The 26,504-nt window shown below is 62.8% G+C and overlaps 10 protein-coding genes across 10 annotated transcripts in view; 4 read left to right on the forward strand and 6 right to left on the reverse strand.

The window, feature by feature from the left end:
* The window catches only part of RHTO_04902 (WD repeat protein 24), a gene marked incomplete at both ends in the record, with an annotated part of 4,441 nt that extends 1,542 nt beyond the window's left edge, over positions 1-2,899 (reverse strand). Inside the window, 6 exons of the mRNA XM_016418565.1 lie at positions 3-620; positions 677-872; positions 926-1,628; positions 1,687-1,793; positions 1,848-1,928; positions 1,996-2,899. Of these exons, the coding sequence (XP_016275841.1) occupies positions 3-620; positions 677-872; positions 926-1,628; positions 1,687-1,793; positions 1,848-1,928; positions 1,996-2,899 (2,609 nt within the window). The remainder of the gene's footprint in view (positions 1-2; positions 621-676; positions 873-925; positions 1,629-1,686; positions 1,794-1,847; positions 1,929-1,995) is intronic.
* A 603-nt stretch (positions 2,900-3,502) lies between these two features.
* Positions 3,503-4,531, forward strand: RHTO_04903 (riboflavin synthase; the record flags this gene model as incomplete). The annotated part of the gene is made up of 5 exons (XM_016418566.1): position 3,503; positions 3,610-3,629; positions 3,689-3,899; positions 3,963-4,042; positions 4,103-4,531. Coding segments are annotated over 5 exons (741 nt in total).
* A 64-nt stretch (positions 4,532-4,595) lies between these two features.
* Positions 4,596-5,748, reverse strand: RHTO_04904 (large subunit ribosomal protein L4; the record flags this gene model as incomplete). The annotated part of the gene is made up of 3 exons (XM_016418567.1): positions 4,596-5,437; positions 5,501-5,651; positions 5,713-5,748. The coding sequence occupies 3 exons, from the start codon at positions 5,746-5,748 to the stop codon at positions 4,596-4,598; spliced, it is 1,029 nt and encodes a 342-aa protein (XP_016275843.1).
* A 796-nt stretch (positions 5,749-6,544) lies between these two features.
* Positions 6,545-7,086, forward strand: RHTO_04905 (NADH dehydrogenase (ubiquinone) 1 alpha subcomplex 5; the record flags this gene model as incomplete). Its single annotated transcript, XM_016418568.1, has 2 exons — positions 6,545-6,915; positions 6,990-7,086. 2 exons carry the CDS (start codon positions 6,545-6,547, stop codon positions 7,084-7,086), a joined length of 468 nt encoding a protein of 155 aa, XP_016275844.1.
* A 208-nt stretch (positions 7,087-7,294) lies between these two features.
* RHTO_04906 (Endonuclease) lies at positions 7,295-9,583 on the reverse strand (the record flags this gene model as incomplete). The annotated part of the gene is made up of 9 exons (XM_016418569.1): positions 7,295-7,327; positions 7,387-7,525; positions 7,594-8,140; positions 8,199-8,396; positions 8,457-8,878; positions 8,935-8,966; positions 9,021-9,055; positions 9,120-9,141; positions 9,209-9,583. The coding sequence occupies 9 exons, from the start codon at positions 9,581-9,583 to the stop codon at positions 7,295-7,297; spliced, it is 1,803 nt and encodes a 600-aa protein (XP_016275845.1).
* Positions 9,584-9,987: 404 nt separating this feature from the next.
* RHTO_04907 (outer membrane protein, IML2, mitochondrial/Tetratricopeptide repeat protein 39) lies at positions 9,988-13,191 on the reverse strand (the record flags this gene model as incomplete). The annotated part of the gene is made up of 11 exons (XM_016418570.1): positions 9,988-10,178; positions 10,237-10,295; positions 10,355-10,490; positions 10,550-10,895; positions 10,951-11,041; positions 11,096-11,224; positions 11,288-11,356; positions 11,418-11,469; positions 11,529-12,223; positions 12,289-12,990; positions 13,082-13,191. 11 exons carry the CDS (start codon positions 13,189-13,191, stop codon positions 9,988-9,990), a joined length of 2,580 nt encoding a protein of 859 aa, XP_016275846.1.
* Positions 13,192-15,083: 1,892 nt separating this feature from the next.
* Positions 15,084-17,597, forward strand: RHTO_04908 (regulator of G protein signaling; the record flags this gene model as incomplete). The annotated part of the gene is made up of 4 exons (XM_016418571.1): positions 15,084-15,142; positions 15,287-15,323; positions 15,440-17,310; positions 17,372-17,597. 4 exons carry the CDS (start codon positions 15,084-15,086, stop codon positions 17,595-17,597), a joined length of 2,193 nt encoding a protein of 730 aa, XP_016275847.1.
* A 995-nt stretch (positions 17,598-18,592) lies between these two features.
* Positions 18,593-23,041, forward strand: RHTO_04909 (uncharacterized protein; the record flags this gene model as incomplete). The annotated part of the gene is made up of 3 exons (XM_016418572.1): positions 18,593-18,688; positions 18,775-22,206; positions 22,271-23,041. The coding sequence occupies 3 exons, from the start codon at positions 18,593-18,595 to the stop codon at positions 23,039-23,041; spliced, it is 4,299 nt and encodes a 1,432-aa protein (XP_016275848.1).
* A 620-nt stretch (positions 23,042-23,661) lies between these two features.
* On the reverse strand, positions 23,662-24,210 carry RHTO_04910 (cytochrome c oxidase, subunit VIIa; the record flags this gene model as incomplete). Its single annotated transcript, XM_016418573.1, has 4 exons — positions 23,662-23,676; positions 23,818-23,885; positions 23,991-24,042; positions 24,151-24,210. 4 exons carry the CDS (start codon positions 24,208-24,210, stop codon positions 23,662-23,664), a joined length of 195 nt encoding a protein of 64 aa, XP_016275849.1.
* A 325-nt stretch (positions 24,211-24,535) lies between these two features.
* On the reverse strand, positions 24,536-26,414 carry RHTO_04911 (aminoacyl-tRNA ligase; the record flags this gene model as incomplete). Its single annotated transcript, XM_016418574.1, has 5 exons — positions 24,536-24,574; positions 24,637-25,551; positions 25,610-25,692; positions 25,747-26,160; positions 26,261-26,414. 5 exons carry the CDS (start codon positions 26,412-26,414, stop codon positions 24,536-24,538), a joined length of 1,605 nt encoding a protein of 534 aa, XP_016275850.1.
* Between the last annotated feature and the right edge of the window lie 90 nt (positions 26,415-26,504).

Raw genomic sequence — 26,504 nt, forward strand, 5'->3', positions numbered from 1 at the left:
ACGCTCTTCGACGACCGATGATCTCGTGCTCGGAGTCGGAGGACGTTGAACTGAGGTCCGGGTAGAGCTTCTTCCCGTCGGCAGGATCCGTCTCACTCGCGGTCGACTCTTCCGAGAAGGCATCGAGGCGAGGCCGGCTTGTCGACTCGCTGTGTGCACCGTGACCTCCCTCGAGCGACGACCGACGAGAGGTGCGGCCAGACGAGAAGGATGGTCGACCTGAGCGAGACCCTCGGCGAGAGTGGCTCGACTTCTGGGGCGCGGAAAGCGCCTTGGGCGACGTCAGCCATTGAGACGCGGGAAGATCGACGACTGGAGGAGGCGGTATCGGCTCTGGCGGCGGCGTCGCGGTTGGCGAAGTCGCTTCGGACGGGAAGAAAGGCTCATCGTCGAACCATGTCCGCAACGTCGCCCAGACGTGGCCGGCATCAGGTCGTCCAGCGTAGAGACTGACTTGCGCATTGTGCTCGCATACCTCGGAGAACTTGCCGGAGAGTCGCCAGTTCTCGGCGAGGTAGACGAAAGACTCGATCGAGAAGTCCGTGTCGACATCCGCAACGGCGCTGACGAAAGTCTCGGGGCGATGTTTGGGAGCATCGACAGGCGGCATGAAGCGTGAGCTGGAGTTCAAGATTCGTCAGCTCGCTTCGAATGGACACACGAGCGTGTAACTCACGGTCGTTCGAACGGGACATCGTTCAGCTTGCGGCCGTCATCAACAAAGGCGAGCTCGCCGGCAGCATCCCAGGTCGTCACGGTGCGGTCGATGCCGTCGAGGATCGAGTATGAGTCGCTGCCAACGTCGTGCTGCAGGAAGGTCGGCGTTGCTTTGGAGGCCGCCCAGATCGTCTCGTCGTCGTTGTAGACGAGCGCTGCGAGAGGAAGGGTCAGAGAAGAGCCGAAGTCGCGCGGAGGCGGAACTCACCAGCCGTCGGCTCCTCTGTCTTGATTGCGACCTTCGGAAAGTACGGCCGCCGCACGTCCCAAACTTCGATCTCGTTCTTCCAAGCGTCACCGTCGAGAGCCGACTTGACCCGCAACGAATCGCCCTTGACGGCAGCGGTGATGGCGGGATCCTGCGCGGCCAGGGGCGTCACGGGCGCGTCCTCGCCGAGACTGCCCGAGCTGCCTTCGCCTGTAGCGCCCAACCCAAGACTGGGCATAGGGCTCGAAGCGAGCTCAGTCGCGCGAGTCGGATGCCAGGCGACGCTGCGAACAGGCTGCGAGGCGTAGAGCGTGCGGACGGGTTTCGTCGAAAGAGTTGGGAGGCTGAAGTCCCAGATCTTGATCGTGCGGTCGACTCCGCCAGTGACGACCCAGCCACCTTCTCTTCCACCGCCAGCAGTCTCGCTCGTCACCCCTGGCGTACCAGCCGAGCTGGGAGTCCGCTCGCAGGAGAACCCGTCTCGCCAATCCATGGCGAGGCAGGAACCGATATGACCTGCTACCCTATCTGTCGCGCCGCCGTTCTGCCGTGCGACGAAGCGGACGTCGTACCGAATGAGTGTGCCGGACGCACAAGCTGCTACCAGAGTGAAGGGTTGGGAAGGCGAGGGCGAGAAGGAGAGCTGGCGGACGGGCGAGGAAGCCTTGAGGATCATGGATGCTGGCCGAGACTCGCGGATGTCCTGTAGCGCTAGTGGTCAGTGAGACGGCACACGCGCACAAGGCCAAAGTCGCACGCACCCAAAGCTTCATCTGGCCATCTTGTCCTCCGCTCAGCAGCCAGTTACCCGTTTGACCGCCGAAGACGACGCGGTTGACGGCTCGGTCGTGCTCGTACTTGAGCTGGTCTGTGAAGAAACGAGTCAGAGACTAGCGCGATGCAGGCGGATTGGGCGACCTGCCTATTCGCGAGCCCTCCTTCGCTAGATCCCACAGCACGACTGCGCCGTTGCCGAAAGCAGTCGCGAGCTTGTTGGCGGTCGCTACAGGAGGCAAAGGGTCGGTATTGAGCGATGCAAAGGTGGAACGAAATGAGGCGCCGCGACTCGCCTCCATATCCCCATCGAATATCGCTGAAGAGGTACGCGGGACCGAGCCGACTTCCATGCCGCACGTCAAGTACCTCGCTGACCTCCTCCTTCTCGTCCGCAGAATTGTCCTCCCGACCGACGGAGTCGTCCCGAATCGCGCCAGGCGCAGGCGAGCCCCGTGATCTGCTTCGACGCGCAGCAATCGACGTCGAGCGATAAGACGACGAAGGCGTGGGCGCAGCGGTGACAGGAGCCGACGAGGTTTGCCGCGAGCCTCCGTGCGGAACCTTGAGGATCTTGAGCGCGGTCTTTCCTGCAACCGCTACTCGCCCTTGTTCCGCCTCTTTCGGCGGCTTGGCAAGCCCGACGAGCCCTTTGTCTCGCGAGATGCCCGAGACGGTGTACCGCAATGCGCGACTGGCTTCTTTCGCCTTGCGTCCGCCGCCAACTGGACTTGACGTGCGAAATGCCGAGCTGCCGTTCGACCTTGACGTCGATGCCGAGTTGGGTAGATCCCACAGATGGACCGCCGAGGTATTGCGGGAGCGAGAGCCGGATCCTTCGGAGGAATACGTTTGCGGGTTGAGGGGGGAAGACTCGTTCGTCGATTGGCGGAGACCGGGTGATGGACGACTGTCGTCAAAGAGGGAGGGCGAGGCGGCGAGAGAAGAGCGGTACGAGGCGTCCCAGATAGACGAGGATGCTGGTCCTTCGAAGGAGAAGCCGGATGCACCGGGAGGGAAGAAGTGGCTGTCGCCCGCTCCAGATATCGCGCTTCCACCAGCGAAAGACGAGTAAGCGCTAAGAGACGCATTAGGCGGGAGGTTTTCCGTGCTCCAGTAGGACGACCCATTCCGCAGCGACATGTTGGCAGGAGAGTCGATGTAGCCGCCGCTGCTGTCACTTGCGCCCGTTATTCGCATCGAGGAGCGCTCCAGGCTGCTGTCCAGTCGATCTCGCGACCTCGACCCGCTCGAATCGCGCATCTGCCAGCTCCTCCCGCTTGTCGAGCCGAACCTCCGCCTCTCTGGTCGACCGGGACCTGAACCCGAAGCTGCCGCATCCGCACTACTATGCCTCGTTCTTCCCTGGTCGGCGTTCGCGATGGTCTCGAGGGCATTAAGCGCGCCGCCTCGTCGCAAGGAAGTCGGCGCTGTCGCCGGGACGGCTGCAGAGGCGGGAGAAGACAAGCTTTGGCCGCTCGTCGAGCTGGATCCGGTCAAGGCGATGTTGGCGAGTCTCGAGAAGGCTGACGACGCCCTTTGCGCCTTCGTCGACGGTTGTGAAGAGGTGGTGGGGGAGGGTTGCGATGAAGTCGAGGGGTCCATCACGACCGCCCGCCGCGCCTGCCCGGCTTGTCGAGTAGGCCAGAAAGCGCGCTCTCAAGCAGTCAGACAAGCCAAGGAAGCAGTAAGCGAGGGTGAGCGGGTTTGGTGGAAGCGGACCCACTCGTTCGCAAGTTGCCCCTCGTCTAGTCACGCTACAACGCTCGTTCGCTTCGGTAGACTGCTAGATATCGCTCAAATAGTGCGTACTCCGCGCTGTGACTGTCTCCGCCGTCCCCGCAGCTTTGTCGCCGCCGCCGCCCCTCCTCCCGAACTTCGCTGACCGATCGTTTCCTTTCTGGCGGCAGTGTTCACAGGACTTGTCGAGGTGCGCTGTCCACCGCGAGTAATAATCCGACGGATCTGACCGCTTTCGCCTGCCTGCAGCATCTCGGCGTGATCAAGTCCATCCACCCGACGACCGAGTTCGAGGGCTATTCCTTCGTAATCGGCGACGCAGGCGAGATCCTGGGGGACTGCGCTATTGGCGACTCGATTGCTACCAACGGCGTCTGCCTGACTGTCACCCGGTTCGATGCGAAGGAGGGATGGTTCGAGGTTGGGCTGGCGAACGAGACGCTTTCTCGGACGAACCTGGGTGCGTGGCGCATTTGCTTCTCCGGACGCTTCTCCGGCGAGCTAACGAAGGTATAATGCACAGGCAAGCTCGGAGTCGGCAGCAAGGTGAACCTGGAGCGCGCGATGGCGGGACACGGACGATTCGGCGGACACTTTGTCCAGGTGCGCACTCGCTGTATTCTCCCCGGTCCGATGTCAAGCTCACAGTTCACCACTTCGTAGGGCCACGTCGACACGACCGCCAAGATCGTCTCCATCACTCCCGACGGCGATTCCATCCGGCTTCTCTTCTCCCTCCCCCTCGAATTTTACACCCCGCTCATCCCCAAGGGCTACATCGCTCTTGACGGCACCTCCCTCACCCTCACACACCTCTCCGTGCCCAAAGAAGGCGACGAGCACTTTGAGCCGGGCGCGCCAAAGGGATTGTTCGGCGTCATGCTTGTGCAGCACACGCAGAGCCGGACAGTCGTCGCGATGAAGTCGGTTGGCGACACGGTCAACGTCGAGTGCGACGTAGTCGGCAAGGGAGTTGAGAGCGTCGTGCGTAATGTGCTTGAGGGCGGAGGAGAGACGGGGGGTGCGCTTGAGCAGATGATTGAGCGGGCGGTCGAGCGGGTGCTTGCGAGGAAGGGCCTGGTGAAGGAGTAGTGCAACGAGAGCTCGGACACCTCCAGTCTTGTGCGAACGAATGCTGGTGCTGCTGGATTACATGCTATGCTGGGAGTTGACCGGGCACCGCTCCCCGCTGCAGCTGCTCCAGGAGATCTCCGTTCTCCGCCAAGAACGCCTCGAGCTCCTCCTGACTGATCTCCTCATACTCGCCATCCTCGTACTCGTCCATCTCCAGCAACGGGTTGAGCGGGTCTGCCCGTGCGATCACGTCGTCCACCGAGTCGAGCTCCATGATGACCCGCTTGCCCTTGACGATGTCGTAGACCGAGAGCTGGTTGATGTCGGTGACGACCTTGACACCCGGGATGTTCTGAGCCGCCAGCACGAACGCCTGGCGAGCCTCGTCCGACTGACCCGCCGTCGCGATGAAGAGCGCCTCCTCCCATTCCCGCTTGACAAGCTGCTCGTGCAACAAGCGCGTCTTGGGCACCTCCAGACCGGCCTTGTCGATAACCGCGAGCTTGCCCGCCCTCCACTTCTCGCTCAGCGCAACCCTCGTGCCGAGCTGCCGCTCCTTGTGGTTGATCTTGAGCTTCCAGCCGTTCGGACCCTTGGGCCTCGGACCGAATGCGCGACCACCACCAACGAGCATGGGCGAGCCACGGCTGCCGAGACGAGCGCGACCGGTACCCTTCTGTGGCCGGATCTTCCTGCCCGAGTAGTTGACCTCCGAGCGGTTCTTGGTCGATGCGGTGCCTTGTCGGAGGGAGGAGAGGTGGGCGACGATGATCTTGTGCAAGAGGGTGGGGCGGGAAGCAATGTTGAAGACGGTAGCGGGGAGGGGGACAATCAGAGGCTCGTTGGCGACCTGGACGGAGGCGCCTTGCGGGTAGAAAGTCTGCAATGGGACGTGCACGAACTCATCGAAGACGCTCGGCTTGGCTGCACGGGCGTACGAGCGAGGTCAGCTTCATCGCTCGAGGAGGAGAGGTCGTCGGCACGCACGCGTCTTCGTCGGCGCAGGAGGCAGGGTGACAGGTTTGGGTGTCGGCGCGGGAGTCTTTGCGGCTGCTCGTCGTACTGGCGCGGCTGCGGACGGCGCCGTCGACTCGATCGAGGTCGCGAAAGCACGGGAGGAAGAGGCGAAGGCGGAGGGCTGCAGCGGCGTGCGAACGGGTCAGTGCTAGCTCGCATAGCGCACTTGGAGGTCTGCGTACCCGCAGGACCCTTCGTGTTGCTGCCAGGAGCGACATGGCGTGGTGGTGGTGAGCAAGGGGGACTTGGCGGAATTCTGGCGGGAAGAAGCGCTTTCAATCTCTCGCTCGTTCGGGCTACTTGCAGGTGTGGCTCTTTAGTTCCTTCGCCAGGGTGAGAAACCTACATTGCCGCGCGGAACGAAAGTGGCTGCGGCTCCGTCCAAGGCCTCTCCTCGACATCCTCAAAGGCTCCGCCGCCCTCCGTGAGGTCCACTGGGTGTCGTCGCGATGGGAGAGCGGGAGCACAGTCAGCGGTGTGGAGATGCTGGACGAGCGCACCAGTCAAAGAGAGGAGCCGCAGACCTGCGTAATGCGTTGCGGTCGTCCCGATGGCCTCTACCATTTTCATTACGCAAGATTGGTTTAGCCCGTCTGCCGAAAGGTCATCCAGCAGCAAAGCCCAACAGAGGCCAAGCATGAAACTCGGCGCAGCGAATGCGGGCAGTAGCGTCTTGAAAGGCGAGAGTTCAGAGCGAAGCGGAGGTTGAGTCCTTCAGACCACCCATTGCGACCAAATTCAGCCCTCCAACAGACCTGCCACTTCCTTCTCCAGGTCTGTACGTGACCAATACGCGCCCCGCTCGTGCGATGAACGATGTTTCAAGGGCAGAAGCGAGGAGGCTCAGAAGCGTCGAGGTAAGCTTGGGGCAGCGCGGGAAGGGTCAAAGAAGCTAGCAGCACAGCTTAGGAAGTCTCGAGACTGTCAGACTGATCCAGCAGGCGGTGGCAGTGTGTGGACCAGGACCAACCTCCTCATCGTTGAGAGGCCTCACCTCGACCGCTCACGACGACCATGTTCCGTGCGACCCACCGAGTGCTCGCTGCCGCACAAGCCATCAACAAGGCCGCCACGACCCACCGGACAAAGCTGAGCACCGGCATCACGGGCCTCGCCGTCCACCCCGATCCGCTTCACGCCCTCCGAGCGACGTACACCTCGACGCTCAAGGTCCTCGAGCAGGTCCCCGCATCAGCAGTCTACCGGCAGTCCGCCGAGGCCATCACCCGCGAAAGGCTCGCCGTCGTCGAGCAGGCTGGCGAGGGCAACACGGAGGAGCAGATCGAGCAGGTCGAGAGCAAGCTGGAGGCAGGAATCGCGGAGGAGTTGATCCAGCAAGCCGAGGACGAGCTCAAGCTCGCGTCCAAGATGCTCGAGTACAAGCCGTGCGTCGTTGTCGTCGACCTCTTCCTGCTCACCGCCTCTTCCGCTCGTCTCGCTAACTCGCTCGAATATACAGGTGGGAGGACCTCGAGGAGGCGCCAGCACCAGGACAGTGGGAACCTTTCCGGATCACCCCTTCGACTACGACCGCCGACGACCTTCACCCCAAGTAGAGGAGGGCCGAGGAGGAGGATTCGGGCTTGTGAGGCGGGGACCGGCAGTAATGGGACCCGTCTGTCTTTCGCTTCACGTGCTGCGCTGGCAGAGTAAGAGCGGCGAGGCTGGTTCGGAAGCTCACGTTAGAGGGACCGCTCTTGCTTCCCTGACTTGGCTGCTCCTGCTCGAGGTGTTGATGCAGGCGAATCACGGTCTCTAGTTATCTCAGAAGAGCTCTATGACGGCACCGACGGCGACCTATAGGGGAGAAGCCACATCAGTCGCCGACGGAGGATGCGAAAGAGAATGAGACGAACATGATCCGAAGGCTCGATGCCCTTCCTCGGCAAGCCCGGCTCGCACCGCTGCTCGAACTCGTGCATCGACAAGAGCGAGCGCCACTGCGGAGCTGGCGTCGAGGGCGATTCTGGCAGAGGCGGGAAGAGGAAGATGTAGCTGCGAGCGGCAAGACGAAGGCGGTATCAAACAGCTGCAGTCAGTCACCACAAGGATGGTCGACGCACTCGAGTGTACAGCGCCACAACGGCGTGAAGTTGGTGTACTTGGGCTCAAAGTCGCCACGCCTGACCCGCTCATCCCACGATCCTTGCTGCCGCTTCGCCTTCTCCGCCTCTTCCTCCTGCACCTTCCACCCGTTCCCCATCTGCACCTCAGGCTTCCTGTCGCAGTACCACTTCGACCGCTCGCTTTCGACCAAGCCGTAAGCCTCGCCGTACGCGCTGCGGATTCCGACCGCCTCGCCGCTCGAAGCGCCGGCCTGGCGGAACATCGCCTGAAGCTGCTCGAGCGTGGCAAGGCCGTCTTCTGGCGTCGCATTCCGCGTGTTCTTAATCACCCGATCGGGATGTTGCGACAAGTCGTCCGACGTGACGTTCTCGCCCTCCTTCGCTTCGGGTTCTGGCGGTGCAGGCGGCTCATAGCTCGGGTCGTAAAGCTTGTCGACGGACTGGTGGACGACGCGAGATCGCTCGAAGTCGGCTAGGAGGTCATCGGTGAGAGGTGCGCCAGTCAAGAGGCGGTAGGTCATTTCGCGCGGCTGGGTGTTGAGGTCTGTGGAGGCGTGCGTCAGCTGCGACTGCGCGCTGTGACAGCGATAAGCAGAACGTACCTCCTGCGAGGAACAGCGGCCAGTCTCGCCACTTCCCCTCTCCTCCTTCCTGGCGGAACTTGGATAATTCTCGCGCAATCAAAGCCGTCTGCCGAACGCGTTCGTAGATGTGCGAGGGGTGCCAGAAGGTGTGAGATGTGCCGACGATGATGCCCTTTGTCGGGTCGTCTTTGAAGGCGAGGGCAACGAAGAGGGCGACTGCAGGAGAGAACAGTCAGCTCTTCGAGGCGAAAACAATCGACGAGTCGGGTAGCGCACCGTTACGAGTCGTGCGAGAAAGTCCAGCGGCTTGTCGTGACGCCTTGCCGGTCGAACTCGCAGCATCGGGCGGACGGGCACGAATCTCCTTCTCCTTCTCGGTGAGCTTCTCCTCCGCCTGCGGTGCTTCAGCTCCGTCCTCAATCGATCCCTCCTCGGTCAGGAGAGGCGTTGCCGTCCCCGACTCGACAGGCGTGTCCGACAGCGGTTGCGAGTCGTCGATAGGCAGGTCGTCCAGCCGAATGCCTCGCTCGCCGACCTTGTCAAAAACGGTAATCCGGTGCGCGATGAGGAGGCCATGGGACTTTTGGCGGTAGCCGACGAAGGAGGAGTAGCCGTAGGAAAGGGTGAGCGAAGGAAGGTGCTCTGAGAGGCGGTCGACTTCTTGCAGAACGGCGACGTCGGGCGCGTAGTAGAGGACTCTATAGAAGGCGCAACGTCAGCCCTACTGGACAATTTAGGCCATTTCTAGACGCACTCCTCCATCAAAGCCGGAAGGCGATCTTTGCCCTGCGAGCAGGAAAGGTCGGCTTGAGATCCACAGAGGACGACTGGAACGCTCACCTTCAGGCAGTCGCTCCCCGGGAACAGTTCGCGGCCTGTAAAGGAGAGGAGCCATCAGTCATGGCAGAACGAGCGAAACTTCGCAAATCTGCAGCGTACGGACGAGAGCCTGCGCGAGCATCTGCGTCGAGAGTGGGACCGTCAGCTTGTCGCGCACGGTGGGCGGGTTCTCAAGGAGGACAGCTCACATTCCACGATAGGATCGACACCTTCCTGCCCTCACCGCTCGCCGCACTTCCATTCCGGTGAGGAACCTCGACCCATTCTCGCGGCTCGAACCCCTTCGGCCTGACCCTCCCGTTCTTCGCCAAATCCAGCTCGCCCGCAATCGCCTTGGGAAGCAACGCCGGATCCAGTCCCGTCTCGAGAGCGAAAGCCTTCCGACTCTCCTTCCGCGCTTTCTGCTCCTCCTTCTTTTGCGCTCGGTACGCCCGTTTGCGGTCTGCCTCGGCTTTCGAATCAGTGCCGTTCGATAGGCCGTTCGCGTGAGTCGCTGCTGGTTGTTGTTCGGTAGGGGCTTCTCGAGGAGCTGATGAGGATGTGGGAGGTGAAGACGGCGTCATGCTGGGTGGGCGATGTCGTGCAAGCACAACGAGAGAGCGTAGCAGCGTAGCGGGAGATCAGTTGAGCGCAAGAAAGCTGAGTGAGAGCAAGAGTGAACGGTTCGAGCGGAGGAGGGTCGTCGAGTCGGTGTCGTGCCGAAGTGTCGAGTCTATCGGCTGTCCTTCGGCTTGCGAGCTTGCTCAACACGTCGATATGCAAGTCAGTAAGCGAAGAGTGCAAGCAGAGAGTCCGCGAGTGAGAAAGACGCAATATTGCAGAGAAGCGAGCGGGGTACAAGCAGCGAGGGACAGAGCTATACTGACACGATAAGTGTGGCATGGAGGGATAGCACAACGGGATAAAGAGGAAGAACCCAAGACCGTCAAGGAGGGGACATGATATGAACGAATAAAGAGCGCGAAGCCTAGTGGCCCTTCTCCTTCAAGAGCTGGAGGCCGGCATTCGACCGCAAGACGGCCATGTTCTGGAGCGAGACCTTGCCCTTGCCCTTCTTCGGGCTGACCTCGAGGTGCTTGCCGCCCATGACCAGCTCGTACTGCTCGCGAGCCTTCTCGTACTCTCCGCGCGAGTGGAAGAGGCGGCCAAGTTCGTAGTCTGCGGGACGTCGTCAGCTATTGTCGCGATGATCCCACAGGAACGGCGAGGGACGCACGGGTGAACCAGACGAGGTGGTGATCGTGAACGATGTCCTTGCCATGCTTGATGACGTTGCTACACACCAACCCTCGTCAGCACGCTCGCTTCGCGCTCAGCAGGTAGGAAAGACTCACTTGAACGAAATGAGCGCCTGTTCGTCGGCCTCCTGGACCGGGATCTGCGACTGCTTGGGTCGGGGAACGACGTGCGGCTCGGGGTGGGCGATAAAGCGGAGGATGATGCCGCGGAGGAGATGGGCGAGGCAGTAGTCTGCGTCGCGGAACGAGCGTGAGCGGAACTACAGCGAGAGAGAAGATGAGGAAGCGCACCATCCCAGAACTCTTCGCCGGTCTTGCCGTACTCGCTCGGCTCACGAACCTTGTGCAGCTCCGCCAGGACATGCGAGACCTGATCGAGATGTTGTTCGAACAGGACGAATCGCGGGCTGAGGCCGAGGCAGTTGAGGACGTAGGCGAGCTCGATACCGGGAAGGACTAGGCGGTTCCCTTGCTGGACGAACTTGCGCGCGCGGCGGGCGACGAACTTTTCGAGCGGGATCGACTTGCCGGCAATGCGTTGCATCAGGTCGGGGACTTGTGCCATCGTAGAGTTGACCTTGGGCGTCTCGACTCCTTCTTCGTACAGCGTCGTCGCCTTGGCATAGGCGTAGATGGCCTGCGACGAGCGGGAATCAGCGCTGTTGACGAGAATGCTCTGCAAGATGACACACCTTGGACCAGTTAGACTCCTTGTCGAGGATGTTGAAGCACTCATATCCCTTCATCCAGTTACCTTGAGCGAGCGAGACCAGTCCCAAGTCCCTGCATCGCAACTCATCAGCCTTGCGCTTCGGTCCGTAAAGAGGGTGGACGCACCAGTAGCAAATGTGACCGAGCTGGATGTACTCGCGCTGAGCCTGGATGGCAAGCCGGAACGACTTGATTGCGTCCTCGAGCATCGTCTCGGTCGAGTGGAGGCGGCCGGCGAAGTACAGGAAGAAGATGCTGCGCGCTCCAGCTGGGTCAGTACGAGCGGGAAAAGCGAGAGGGAGGGAAGGGGGGACAAACCCGCCGGGGTAGCGGTCGAGGTTGTAGTGCAAGATGTGCGCGGCGGTCGGGACGTCGACACCGCCGACACTGCGGGTAAGTGTGCACGTTAGTCACCGCGAGAGGGGATGCCAAGGAAGCGAAGACGCACGGCAAGTAGTTGGCGATGACAAGGTGATGCATGAGGAGGACCATGTCGCAGACTGTCACCGCGAGTGGGTCAGTCGGGTGGACGCGTGCTCCGTGAGACTGGGAAACTCACTCGGTCGCCTGATACCCTCCTTCTCCGGGTCCATGCCCGGCTCTGCCGTGCGAGCCTTCCATCCTCCGGCCTTCATGAGCGTCGCGAGCGCCCAGTCGCGGTCTCCGGTGAACCCGAACACCTCCATGATCTTGAGTACGGTCGAAGGAAGGAGCGAGAGGATGAGACTGATCATGCCGTTCCCGAGGCGGACGCCCGAACGGAAGTCCTGGTCGACGGCGGGGTCTTCGTCGCCCGGTCCGTGGTACTCCGAGTCGACGAGCTCGACGTACTTGGCGAGCGTGCGGTAGATGGCGTACGCATTGCGCATGTTGAGCGCCTCCTTGAGGAACGCGACAAAGTCGCCCGAGTAGATGATGCCCAAGACGGCCTTGAGGAGCGTGCATTCGGCAAAGACGAGCTCGGCGTGGCGCTGGACGAGCGTCATCGCTTTGATGCTGTTGACCGACGTCGAACCCTTGGCGATACTTCCGACGCGCTCAAAGAGCCCGTGGTCCTTCTTGCGCAGGAGCTGCGTGATGTGGATCGAGTCCTTGCAGCACTGGATCGCCGCCTCGAGGTCTTCAGGCTCAAAAGTCGCGAGCGACTTGATCGCTTGGATGAGCGAGTAGCCAACCGAGTAGTACAGGCGGTGGTCGCACGCCGCGAGGCAGATGTCTTCGGCCTCGATCATGCGCGACGACATGAACAGGTGCCTGCGCGCGCGCAACGTATCAGTCCAGCTTTCTTGTCCGTGCGAAAAGAGCATTCAGGAACGTACATGGCCTTCCAGACGACCGAGATGTCCTCCTTGACGTCCTCGGGCGTGAGGGCGACATCCTGCGCCGTAAGCTGGGAAAGCGGTTTGCCCAGCTTCCCGCGCAACTGGATATCCTCCTCCATCTTGGCGATCGCAATCTTGGCCGCTTTGCTCTTCCCAGCACGCGGAGTCGGCGCACGAGCTTCGGTACCGACTTTCGAAGGGCGCGGGGCGAGCTTGACTTGCGGCTTGTTGCGGGAGGTGTCGTCCTCTTCTTCTTCCGAGGAAGTGTCGGCATCTTCGAGCGAAGCGGCCTCGTCGAATTCGTCCGAACTCGAGTCGACGTCGGCGTCGGCGGCGGTGGACTTCTTGCCGGCAGCAGCGGTGGTGGCGGCAGCGACCGCGCCTCCTGCAGCCGCACCGCGCGCAACACCATTCGACGACGACGAGCGCCTGACAGGCGCCGGACGCTCGGGGGACTCGTCGTCCCCTTCGTCCGCTGACCTCCCCACCGATCCGGCGCTGCTGGTCCTGCTCAAGCTGGGGCGGCGGGCGAGCGCCGGGCTCTTGTTCGACGGACGAGGAGAACCTGCGTTGTTTGCGTTTGCGGCAGGGGTGAAGCCGTTGCCGTCTGTTGGGACGGAGAGGATGCGCGAGTTGGGCGAGGCGCTGTTGATGGGGAAACGGAGGTCAGATGGCTTGACTTTGCTGCTGGTTGATGCTCTGCGTGCTTCGAGTGTCAGTGCGGGTTCAGTGCGCTCAGGGTCAGGGTGAGGGAGTGCGCTCAGGGTCAGGGTGAGGGGGAGGAGCGCACTTTGAGGCGGTGGTTGCGGACGAGGATGCGTCGGATGCCGAGATGGACGATGCGTCGCTGGCTGCGGTCGATGCGGTGCTCGCGCGTGATCCACGTCGCAGCAGTCCCATTGTCAGTCGTCAGTGAGCAGAGCAAAGGAGAGTAAGTGGAGGGGCAGAGGGAGCCGGGGGCCCCGGCGACCTCGCCATCCAATCGACAGGTGCCCGTGCAACGAGCTGTCTCTCCTTTGCCACTCGCAACCAAGAGCTGCAGCCACTGCACACGTCGGACGCTGGGACGCTGGGCAGAGCGAGCACTCAACGACCTCCCCGACCTCGCCTTCTCAGCTCGAACTGCTCTCTGGGAGACGGTCTGCTCGATGCCGCTGCTCCACGACGACTTCAAGACGTTGCAGAGACGAGCAGACACCTGGCGAGAGGACGCTGAAGCAACTTGGCAGCGTCGAGTCGTTGTGGACGTCGTCTATCCTCCTGGTCGATGACCATCCTAGCCTCTCCCGCTCGTCAACTGTCTCCTGGTCCTGCCGCCTCCGTCGCGGTCTGCATTCGTGCGTAACGATGCAAGCGAGGCGCTGGTACAGGCGCGAAACAAGGAACAAGTCAGCTTCACCCGCCCTTCTCCTCGCTCCGCTTCCCGCTCACATCTTCGTCCCCCAGGTCAAGCCAAGCCACGCCAGCCAGCCTGACGGAGTCTTCATGCTCTTTAAGGGATGAGAGGTCAACACACTTGGAGGCAGGAAGAGCGAGCCTCAATGGAAGAAGCAGCAGGTCAAGCGAGGAACTTCGACAAGCGGTTTGCGCTGAGCTGTAGCGGCGAATGGGACAAACCTGCGTGAAAGACCTGGCAATGCAAGGACACAAGCAGTCCACTCCCAGCCTCCTCCCTCCTCCCTTCAACTCCCAACCCCTCCACCACTCGACGCTCGACGACATCGCTCGCCGGCAACTGACACACAAAGTTCAAGACTTTTTAGCGTCGTCTCGGATCCGTGGTCCGGGGCGGGTCTGGAAGAAGATCGTCGGCGGCGGCAGCGTGTGAAAAGAAAGGCGAGAGAGCAGGAGGAGGAGGAGGAGGAGGAAGGGTGAACGTGCGGTGTGTGTGAGGTCGGGAGCGGTAGCATAGAGAGCGAGCAAGAGGTGAAGCGCGATGGAGGTGAGCGAGCAGTCAGAGGACGAGGGCAGGATTGCCCGTCGTTGTGCTGAGTAAACTACAGTACAGTAGCGCTGCGAATGTCGAGTTGGAAAACGTCCCCCGAAAGACCGGCCGGTCGGAGACGATGTGCGTCAAGCAAGCGAGGGAACGGAAGCTGGCGAGTCGAACGAGGGAGGCGTGTGGGTGGGAGAGGAGGCGAAGGGGTGCGTGCGACCACGAGTGAGAGTGGGCCTGAGCGTGGACAGGAGCTTGCCGTGCTTTCGCTCGAGAGGAGAGAGAGTTGGGAAAGCGAGAGAGAAGCGAGGAGCTTCGCGCCACGCGACAGCCCAAGTCCCTTCCTTGCCCTCGCTCTCGAGCTGAACAGCAGAGTTAGCAGAGGCAATGGCAGCACACGGCCCACTCTGCACGCTGCCGTCCTCGATCCAACTCAGCAGACTCGCCCACCTCGCCCGCTCCCCTTCGTGCGCTCGACGACGACCAACCCAAGTCCCACACTCGCTCGCTCTCACGTCGCTCCGCTGGGCAGAGCACCCGTGCACACGCACAGTCCAGCCCGTCGCATTCACCCGCACACGCTCAACCCACCCCGGCCCGCCCTCATCCACCACCCAGCCCGCTCAGTCCGCCTCGACTCTCGCTCCCTCATCCCGGAACACCGCCAGCGCACCCCTCAGCGGGCTCGCTCTCTGCCTCGATATACCCACACAGCGTCACAGTGCGCGCCAAACCACCCGCGAGCCCTTTCTGAGCCCTCGAGACCGCGCGCCGGCCTCGCCTTCTCGCCTCCTCACCTCGCCCTGGCATCTCGCTCGCTCCCCGTCTCTCGTTCGACAAGCGCGCGCCGGCTGGCATGTCGGCGCAGGCTCGCTCTGGCGATGGCAGGACACGACAGCAGCAGAGCAGCCACATGTGCGTTCCTCGTCTGACACTCGCGCGCCTCGCGACTTCGCCGCCAGCCTTCTCTCCGGCGGATGCGGAGTCCCACCTCGTCGCCCGACGACCGCTTCTTCTCTCGCGCGCTGACTCGCTTTCGTTTGCGCATTCGAACAACAGGCTCAAGACGGGTCGGAGAGGGAACCCGTTCTGCAAGGTGCGTCCTCGCGATTGACCGAGCCGCCGTGAACCGCGAGACTGACCCGCCTCACACCTCGCGCCTTTGTTCCTCCACCCGCTGCCCATGCGCTACCCCGCACGGTAATCACGCAGGACACGCACGACTTGTTTGCGACGCTGATGGTCTCGCTGGACCTGTCGGACCGGACACGCTTCTTCCGCACGTACCCGAACGCGTTCACGACCGACGACGCCGCCGCCAACCTCGCTTCGCTGCGCTTCTCCCAGTCGAACCGGACGTCGGACCCGAACGACCCGCAGCGGATCGTGACGACCACGACGACGACGACGTTCTCCATGTCGCGCGACATCGCCAAGGGCATCTGCCAGCATTTCATGGACGCGCGGCTGATCGAGAACGCGGCGGACCCGTCTTCGATGACGTTCAAGGACCGGGGGATCTACCAGATCACGCCCAAGGGCTTGCACATCCTCGAACGGTTCATCACCAAGAACGGAATCTCGGCCGACCACCTCATCCCCGTCTTCACCACCCAGCCCATCTGCATGAAGCTCCTCCACCTCGAGCGACGGCAGTCGGACGACGAGATCCACATCTCGCGGTCCGTCATCGACGTCGTCTTCCGCCGCTTCGCCGGCGCGCGGCATCCGAACTATGTCGCCGAGCCTCACGACGGGCGAGGACCGCCTATCGCGAAACCGTTCCTCGAGAACGTGCGGTTACCCGACTCGTTTGACCGAGCGAACGGCGTCGAGTTGCAGGACGTGACGGAGAAGTCGAAAGCGGGCCAGGTCGTCGTCGTCAAGCAGGTCTTTGCCGCGACCGCCGCAGTAGACTGGTTGCTCGACTTTTCGACCTGCTGTTGTCGAGAAGAGGCGGGCGAACTCCTCGCGCACATGGTTCGGTACGGCTTGATCGTCTTGTACGCCGACCGTTCGCGGACAGGAGACCGCGTCACGGTCATCGAGGTGCAGGGGTCGACGGGGCAGACGGCCGAGTACCGCTTCGGTCCGCGGGTGCTGTATCGCATCACGGAGGAGGGGCGACGAGTTGCGCAGGGCGGGGCGACGGCAGATGCGGCTGTTGGGTTTGTTGGCGGGAAGGCCGCGGCGGAACTCAAGGCGCAGGAGGCGGCGGCGACTCAGGCGGCACAGGCGAGCAGTAATGCGCCTGCTGTGTCGCGCGGGTCGGGCAGCAGCGTGGCGGACGACGACGCGAGTTCGGTGCGGAGTTTCGACAAGGCCCCGACTGAGCGGTCGTTTGTGGGCGGGACTGGGCTGAGCAACATCGAGGGCTCCCTTGTCGGCGGACGGAAGGGCATGGCCGACTTGTTTAAGTCGAACTTGAGCGAGTCGGGCGCCGCCCCCGCCTTCGGCAAGGACTCGCACTCGACGACGGCGCGGCTGCGGGCGATCCTCGAGGAACCGGCGCTGCGAGCGCTCTTCCGCGACTTTTTGCGCGCAAACTACTGCGACGAGAACCTCGGGTTCTGGCTCGAGGTGAACGACTTTCGGCGGCGGTTCTCGACGACCTCGTCGGCTGTCGGGTCCGGCACGAAGCGCAAGCAGGCTGCCGTCCTCAACGCGATGGAGTCGCACCAGCAGAACCTCGTCGCCGCCGCCCTTCACATCTACAACACGTACCTCGCCCCGCTCTCGCCCAACGAGCTCAACATCGACCACAACCTCCGAGTCGACGTCGTCAACTACGTCAACCGCTCGCTCGCAGAAGTGGGCGCCAAGAACCCCGGCGCGGACGCGACGGCTGCGATGGCTGCTGCGGCGAGTAGTGGGATCCCCGGCGTGCCGGGCTCGACGAGCGTCACGTCGTCGACGAGCGTCACGTCGTCGACGGGAAGCGCGGGCGGTGCGAGCGAGGTGACGGACCAGCCTATACCCCCGCTCAGAGCGACGCAGGTTCAGACGCTCCTCAGGCAGTACGAGCGGATACAGGAGCACATCTTCCGCCTCCTCGCGACCGACCAGGTGCCCCGATTCATCCGGTGCGCGCTACCAGTTCTTCCTCATCACTTTAAACTCTGCGCTGACGTCTTGACTGTACAGAACGGAGCCCTTCCTGGCGCTGATGGAGCCCGAGTCGAAGAGCTCGCCGGCGAGCAAGACATCTGCGGCAAAGACCTCGTCTGGCTCGTCCGCGCCTTCGTCCGTCTCGCACGGGACAGGCGCATCCGCAGGCGACTCGTCTGCGCCCAACAGCTCGTCAACAACACCGTCCATCACGCCCAAGGTTCCGCAAGGGGCGACTGTACCCGCACCTCCAAAAGCCTGATTCCCCTTCGCAACCCTCCCGCTCGGCTCTCTCGCATTCGGCTATCGCCATTCTTCCTCAACCTTTCTTTCTCTCATCGTTGGCTTCTTTTCGCTCTCATTCCCATCGTTCCTCTCCGCCCTCGCTCCTTTGCCGCCTGTCTGCGTACATACCCTTCGATCTACCCCGTCCTCGTATACAAGCGTCTCTCCCCTTCTCCCTTCTTTCTCTCTCGCTCACTCGCAATGCAAACCCCGTCTCGAAGCGATTTCTCCCACTCGACTGTATGCACACCCGTCGCGACACCTCCTCCTCCTTGTCCCGCGCCAAACCCGTCGCTCGCTCGCTGCGGCGCTTCCTGCTGCCTGTGTACGCTAGACCGGACTGTACAGTCGACTCGAGCACCGCAAGCACGCGTCTCAGCCAACCGGATCCGTGTCCGCTCCCCTCGTTCGGCCAGCAGTTCCCACATCTCTCGCTCGTCGACTACGGCACGGAGGAAGACGGCGTGTCGACCGGACACCTCGAAGACAGTCTTGCAGACCAACGGACGGACAGGCGAGCCGCACGCGGACTGTGCTCGTCGCATTCACCCTCCCTGCCCGGATCCCCGCTCGCTCACCTCTCGACGCGTCTCTCGCTCGCTCGCGGTCGTGGATAGGTGTGTGAGTGACAGTGGGATACACGGTGAGTACGACAGAAGTATCAGGCGTCCCATCTGCGCTGACCTTGTTCGCCCTTGTGTGGGGTCCAGACCTCGACTGACCCGCCATCACAACCTCAGGCCTGCCATCTCTCGCGACAACACTCCCTCTTCCCTACGGAGCGAAAGCTGGTCTTTCTGCTCACTCAAACGCTTCACGACCAATCCGACACACCTCAATTCCAGCCAGTGACGACTTGACCCCCCAACGCTCACGCCTCGCGCGCCACTTTCACGACACGACCCAGCCCGTTTCCGTCACACGCCTCGTCTCTCCACCACTCTCTGCGACCACGACTAGCGAATCGGAAGGATGTCGGCTGTTGCGAGCACGTCTGCGTACTCGTACACGGGCAAGGATGCGGCGGCGAAGGAGAGGGAGGACCGTCTCCTCGCGGCCAAGAAGAAGGTCAGTGCGGCCATGCTGAGCTATGTTGAGCGAGATGAGGGCGTTCCGAGGACTGCAGAGGCTGACACGATGTCGCACGACCGCAGCTCAAGCTCTACCGGCAACGAACGAACCAGCGCAGTTCCGCCTCCTCGATTCTCAGCGGCTCGTCCACCACCCCTTCCTCATCTCCAGTCAAGGCCACACGACGACAGTCTGGCTTGACATCGTCCATCTCGTCCGCCGCCGACTTTAGCGCCAAGCATGCGCACCGACGGAGTCAGTCGAAGAGCGGCCTGCTCGCGGCGATGGGCGGCGACGCGTTGATAGGAGGTGTCGGAGCCGTCGGGCACGCACGACGAGCGTCCAAGTCGCGCATGTCGAGGAGCTCGATCAGCTTGAAGAAGGCGGGACACGGTCACACTCGCTCGAGGGCGAGCATCTCGATGTCGTTCTCCGGACCTGCACCGACTCTTGCACCTCAAGCGAGCGGGTCCACGGATCGGCCGATCTCGCCAACACCTCGCACATCAGCAGGCGACCGGCCAGCGGCCCTCACGACGCCTTCCAGCTGGCTGCAAGGCGGATCTGGCTCGTTCCCCACCTCGCCGGAACTCGCACGACCACCCTCCTTCTCTACAAACGCCTACGCCTCGTCTTCCACGCTTGCCCGCCCGACTTCACCTCTCCCTCCAGCACCTGCGCCCGGTCCTCCACCTCAACACGCGCGTCGAGGTTCACGGCACGCCCGCCATTCGTCCGTCTCCAACTTTCGCGAGTCGCTCGACATCGTCTCGAACGGCACGGTCAACGACGCATCCCTCCTCCGACCCGCCATCTCGTCCTTTGCCGAAGCTTCCAACGTCTCGCCCTCGTCCAGTCCCTTCCCTTCCGCCTCCGTCTCGGCCTCGTCAAGCTGGTCGAACGACCCCCACCAGGTTCTCGCAGCGCTGAAGGAGCGAGGACGCCGAGAAACCGAGGATGGCTCGCGGAGTCCGGAAGAGACGCGGCAGTCTGCGCTCGAGGCGCTCGAAGGACGACTCGCGGCTCCTAGCGAGATGATCTCGCTCGGCGACGAGGCGCCAGGCGAATTGCTCGCTGCGCCTCGCAGTCCGGGATACCTCTCAACCGCGCCTGCTGGGTCGTCTGCCCCGTCGTCAGTCGGCTTGTCCAGCCCGATGATTGGACTCGGTTTTGCTGGCACGACCGCTTCGGGCAACGTCATCCCGCCCAGCAAGCGCAACAGCTGGGGCAACGCGATGGGCCATGTCGCGCATGTCGGCGCGCAGGGTGTGCTTGAGCTTGGCGAGATTGCGGAGGAGGACGAGGAGGAGGACGGGATGAGTGAAGCGGGCTCGTTAGGCTCGCCTCGGCGGAGGAGGACCAGCAGTCGCGGCAGTGTGAGGAGCTCGCCGTCTGTTACGAGTCCGCGAGGGTCGGTGACGGGCAAGAGCGTCGCAGGATCGCCTAGCCCGCGCAAGTCCCGGCCTGGCAGCTTGTACATCGACTCGCGACATGCCGTCAACCTCGAGTCGGTCATCGAGGCGGCGTCTGAGGAGGCCGCTCAGCAGTCTTCGCCCTCGCCCTCGCCTACCAAGCGATCGTCCAAGATCCGCCCGCTCTCGCTTTCCGCCTCGAGCACCTCGTCTCCCGCTGCGACGCCCTCAACCGCCACCTCTCCGACGCAACTGCATGCCCCGTCGTCGCCGCCTGATGCTCGCGCACCTTCGCCGATTGGCGAGAAGCGGCACATCTCGATGTTCCACACCGCGGCCGCCTTGGGTCTTGCGCCTGACCCGCCAGCGTCGGGCATTGCGACGCAGTCTGCGCTCGCTATGTCAACGCCTCCGCCAGCAGCCCAATCGCGCGGCGGTCTTCGATCCCTCTCCATCGGCAGCGGCGTCTCCACTTCTCCCACGATCGGCCTCAACGAGCGACGCTTCTCCGGCCGTCCTGCGAGCTTGCAAGTCTCGCCTGCCAGCACCATCGGCACGCCCACTCGCAAAGTCTCGCCCGCGCCGACCAACAAGCGCTCGTCCATCTCGTACCGCACAAGCACCGACTCGCCCGCTTCGATCGCCGCCTCGACTCCGGAAGGCCAGAAGCGCGCTTGGCGTTCGTCGCTCGCTCAGCAGCAGACACCTTCGCCGAGCGTCATCAGTCCTGCTGTCTCGACGAGGCACTACTCGAGCTTTCCCTTTGGCGTCACGGGCGGATTCGGCGATCTCGAGGTCGAGGACGACGGCGACCGCACCGGAGCGCCCTCCTCCGTCTCGGCAATCAGCTCGCCTGCACACTCGCGCTTGAGCTCGCTTGCGGATGCTCCCGCTTCCCTCGCTGCCGCAGAAGACGAGCTCGCTTCGCTCCGCGCCAAGGTTGAGGAGCTCGAGCTGCGCAACTCGCAGCTCTCGTCTACGCATGCGCTCGAGATCGCCGAGTTCGAGAAGAAGGCATCGGACGAGGCTCGCGAGATGCGCTCGCGTATCGCCGAGCTCGAGTCGCAGGTCGAGGAGGAACGGGTCGCCAGGAGGTTCGAGACGGAGGGATTGCAGCGCGAGACCGACATGGCCAAGGAGGCCATCCAGGACTTGACGGACGAGCGCGACTCGTTGCGCGAGGACGTCGACGGCTGGCGGACTCGGTGCAGCGGTCTCGAGGCGCAGCTCAAGAAGGAGAAGGAGGAGGATGCGCTCGCTCAGGCGCAGGCCAAGCTCATCGGTGAGATGAGGGACCAGATCTACACTCTCGTCGCCGCTCTCGAGCGCGAGCGCAACGAGCACGCCGAGACTCGCAAGGAGGTCGAGCGGATCCTCGAGGACCGGGTGAGGGAGGCGGCAGCCGACGTCCAGCACCACAAGCAGGCGTCGTCGCTCGCTTCGAATGCGTCGTCTGCTTCTCGCGTCACGCCGCCGCCTCCTTCAGCCGCCTCTCGCGAGCGCCAGCACATCTCTTCCCTCTCCGGCACGCCGGCTACGCTCAAGCAGCCGCGTCCCGACGACCTTGCGCTCATCATGGAGGAGGTCGAGGACGACGCCAATGCCGACGAGGAGGAGGAGGACGGGAACGACGAGCGCGAGCCTTCGCGTCTCGGCGGAACCCGCCACTACTCCAAGTCGACTTCGGAAGGCAGCATGCTGTCGTCACTCTCGTCCTTCGGCAGGTCGTACACGGGCAACCTCACCGAGGACACATCGGTTCTGACGGACATGGACGACTCGTATTCGTCCAAGGTGCACTCGCCGACATCGGTTCACTCGTCCTTCGGCAGCGGTCCTTTCCCGCCGCCCGCTTCTCGTACCCGCGACTCGGACGTCTTCGCCGTCGCTCTCGGCCAGCTCGACACTCTTGCCGAGGAGGAAGAGGAGGACGAGGAGGCGGCTCACGGCGACCTCTCGCAGGCGACCCCGCTTGTTGACGACTCACGCCCAAGGACGAGCTCCGACTCGACCTCGACCAGCAGCGATGTCATGCCGCGCACACCCGACAAGTCGTCGTCCGAGCACCACCATCGCTCGTACTCGTTCGTTCGCAACTGGAGCGTGCGTCCGCATTTCCTCCTTCTCTCCTCTCTACATCCGCTGATAGCTTCTCTGGCTTGTGCAGTTCCCGAAGGGCAGCATCAGCTCGACGCGCAACTCGTTCGAGGACGATGACCAGACCTTCTTCGGCTACAACAAGCACGACTCGCTCCCTCCTCTGCCGATTGGCGACCACATCCTGCCGCCCTTCCTCTCGTCGACGCTCGACATCGACGAGAACCACGTCGCACTCGTCATGCCGCCGCCTGTCGAGGGCACGATCGAGACTGCGCACATCCGCCGCCCGTCTTCGCCTCGGCCGCTTGACCGTGTCAACCCGCACACACGCCGCCTCTCTGGTCAACACCGCCCGCCTCCTCCTTCGCCGTCTGCGATGGTCTCGGTCGCCCTCCAGCACCAGCAACAGGGCTCGCGCTTGTCGCAGTCGTCCTCGACCCCGTCCGATCTGTCGCCCACCAAGTCGCGCTACTCCTTCGGCGCCCTCGTTGGCTCGGTCACCGGCTGGTCGCCTGCATCCTCAACGTCGTCGAACGCCCCGGTGCACGCTGGACTTCCCGCTCCGGCCTCCTCAAAAGTCAACAGGCCGCCGCCGCCGCCCATGAGTGCCGGACCACTCATCGTCGAGGAAGACGAGCCCGAAGGTCGCGAGGAGGACGTCTACATGACGTCGACCGGACCCGTTCACGGCACGCCCGCCCAGCTGCAGCATCAGAACCAGCGTCGGCTCCGCTCGATCCGACCGGAAGAGCAGCCGACTCCCAAGGCCGGCAAGCTTTCGAAGCTCGACTTTACTCGCTCCGTCTGCTGCATCGACGAGCCCGTCTTCGTCGTCTAGGCCTTCTTCCCTCTCTCGCATCGCATCGCCCTTTCGTTTCCCTTCAATTGTAGCTTTACCATCCACTCCCTAACTCACCTATTATTCCCTGGCTGCGCCACGATACCCATTCCTTTTTCTTCTCGAGCGTCGGAACAGTTCCCGCGACTCCTCCTTGTCCTTCGTAGCTGTCCATAGCCTTTGCACCCGTTTCTTCTGTCTGCAAGTGCGCGTTGACGCCTCCCTCTCTTCGTGCGTCCAGAGAGATGCCTGGCGCGGCAGTGCCACACCGAAGCAATATGACTTGGGAGAAGTGTGAGTAAGTATGAGGAAGACGCAAAGCCATGTTCGAAGGTAGCGCGGTCACGCCTACCGAGCTTCACCCCGTGCAAGCCACGACTGGATCAGTCATTCAGCCCTTGCGTTTCCCGCTAAGGTGAGAATGGCCGAAACAGCCCGCATCGCGCCGTCAAGTCCTGAACGTCCAAGCAGTCGAGCAGCCTTGCACGCCCAGGGGAGTCCCCAGAACAGCCTCGGTCCCACAATCTCTCCCTTGCCATTACGCCAGCGTCGACGAGAAACAACGCCTGCACCATTGCGAGTCGCCTCACGAAAATACTGCCGAACCCTCCTCGTCCTCCTTAGTTCTTCTTGCCCTGTTGATGTGGAATGCGCGCAGAGCAAGCGGTACGAGAGCGTGGGGGGAGAGCAAACAGCACAGCGAGGTGAAGAGGGGGGACAAGGACGATTCGGGGTCAGCGCTGAGGGGAGGAGACGACGAAGCGGAGTCGACGCACGATGGCCATCTTGTAGATGCCGTGGGTGATGCCGAGCATGCCGACGGTAAAGACGGTCATGAATCCAGCTGTGCGCGAGCCACCGAAGGAGCGTCAGCGACCCTGCTCGTCTCCTCCTTCCTGTCCCATCGCAAGAGGCTCTCCGCTCGGAACGAGGCGACCGGGCGACTCACTCATGTACAGACGCGCACGAGGGACCTTCTGGTAGACGAAGCGGTGGTCCGACTGTGTCCCACGAGCCAGAGAAAGGTCAGCACGCGCTCGCTTGACGCTGAGGGTCGGCGGGTCGATGCGGATTGGCCGCGTCGGCTGGCGAGGGGACGTGTGACGCACCTGGAAAGCCCTCTGCCGCTCGTGGATCCGGTTGGGGAGGTTGACGAGCGAGTCGAGCATGTTGTGCGAGTCGGTATGATGGTGAGGAGGAGAAGAGCGACTCGCGCGGCTTTTGAGGTCCTCACTCACTGGGTGGGCAGGTGGGCGCCGTACAATAGTTTTTATACGTTGCAGAAACACGCGTGACGAACAGCCCGCAGAAAGAAGCCAGACGAGGGCGGCGGACTGGCTCATGACAGGCGCGAGGAGGAAGAGAACGACAAGTTGGCCCGTTGCGGATGCGAAGAGGGAAGGGAGACAACAAGGAACGTGCGACAAAGACCAACGACGTGGGAAGCGAATGGCGAACGGAGGGAAAGGGAGGAGTGCGCAAGGTCGACGTCGCTCAAAGGAAGAACTTGCGACGCGAGACTTGCATGCGGGCCTGTAGGAACACGGCAGCGTCAGCAACACTGTGAGCGTCTTTGAGGAATGGCGCAAACGCACATGCCACTCCCACTCGCGCTTCTTTGCCCCCTCGCGCACGCCTCCCTCGCCCTTGCCAGCATGCCAAGTGTCGCCGACCGTACTGAGCGCACTCTGCAGCTCCTTGTTCTTCTTCTTGCCAATCGTGGGGAGTGGCACCTCCTCAGGCTCGGGCGACGACTCCGAGTCGGGCGGCGGGTTGTTGAGCGGGTGGAAGGGCTTCTTGCGCACGCGATTCTCGCGAGGTCGCTTCTTCGGGTTCGCGGATGGTTGTGCGGCGGATGAGGTAGATGCGTCGGCGTTGGCGTCAGTCGAGGCGGGAGCGGCCGGGAAGTTGGGCTGGCCGGCTTGGTCTGCGACGTCGAGTCCGATCTCCCGCTTCGCCGCGTCTTCGTCCGCCGCATCCTGCTCCTCGTCTGCCTCAACGTCCATCCCCTCTCCGTCCTCTCCGAATACCTCATCGTCGTCGCCCTCCGGCTGCGCACCAAATTCGTCCGCCTGCTCGCCCGTCTCAGCCTCGTACTTCTCCCTCGCAGTCCGCTCATCCCCCGTCTCTCCCAACGGTCCCCTCCGGATCCACCTCATCTTGAGCGTAAACTGCGGCCCAATCTCCTGAAACCTCGTCTTGATCGTGTCGTCCGCCTCGCCCTCCGGATCCCCATTCGTCATCGCCGCGACATCAACTCGCTTCTTGGTCTTTCCGAGCCGGTGAGACTTGAGCGCAAACATGTAACGGTATCGACGAATGAAGACAAAGTCGCGCGAGTTTTGCGCGAGGACAACTTGGCGGCCTTGGAAGCCTTGTCGTTGGAGGATCTCGGCGTGTGAAGGTGGGAGGAAGAGTTGTGAGAGGAGCGTGGCGAGAGAGAGACCGAGGGGAGTGGCGAAGTGGTTCAGGACGAGTTCGGGAGGGTGCGAAGTCGGCTTGGCGTGGCCCTGCGGGACGCAAGCTGATTAGGATGAGTCGAGAAGGCAGAACGCAAACCGAACGCACGGGAATGTCCTTGCAAAGCGTGATGCCGGTCAGGCGAAAGCACGCAGTAGGACCGTAGGGAAGCAGAGAGACGGTCAAAGTGGCTGCGAGAGAACGTGAGTGAGTACAGGAGGGTTCGAAGGGAGGTTCAGACGCACTCGGCTTGGCGTGGTCCTCTCCGACCACCATGATCGCGCCGTAGCCCCTCTTCCTCGCCCACCGCGCAACCCTCGACAGCTCAAACTTGGGGCTCTTGCGGGGGACGACGTCCGCCCGCTTCTTCCCACCCAGGAGAGCCTGCAAGTCCTCGAGGAATCCCTTCGTGAACGGCGCAGGCGGCTTTCCCGGGCTCGTTGTGATGAGCACCTTGGGTTCAGGAGGCGGAGGAAGGCCGGAGGTCGAAGCTTCGGGAGGAGCGGCGGTAGGAAAGAGGTTCGAGAGGGAACCCATGTCGACCGTCACGTCGCCCGTTTCGTCGTTGACCGTCACGGGCGCTGGTCGTGTCCGTGCATCCTCGTACTCGTCGTCCTCGCCCAGCCATTCCCGCGTGTTCTCAATCGTCCGAGGAATCCCTGCGAGACGAAGGATGTCAGTTCCGGTCGATAAGAGTCGGCTACCACGCCTCGTGCGAGACTGGAGGGCCACCAACAGACTCGTAAGGACCGCACGTACCCTTCTCGACCTGCTCTCCACGCGCCTCTGCCTCCTTGCGCTCGATGCGGCGCTTGAGCTTTGCCTGTCGGAGCTCCTTCTTGCGCTTCTGGACGAGCTGCGACCGCACGTCCTTGTTGCGGACCTTGGAGATGTCGCTGGCCTTGAGCGGCATGGTGGACTAGCGAGCGTGTGAGCGAGGAGAGCGAGAAGTGTTGGAGACGCTGATGAAGCGCAATAGCCAGCGGGTTGTAATCAGTTTGTA

Source organism: Rhodotorula toruloides (genome assembly GCF_000320785.1).
Source record: "Rhodotorula toruloides NP11 unplaced genomic scaffold Scaffold3, whole genome shotgun sequence".
Taxonomy (NCBI): domain Eukaryota; kingdom Fungi; phylum Basidiomycota; class Microbotryomycetes; order Sporidiobolales; family Sporidiobolaceae; genus Rhodotorula; species Rhodotorula toruloides.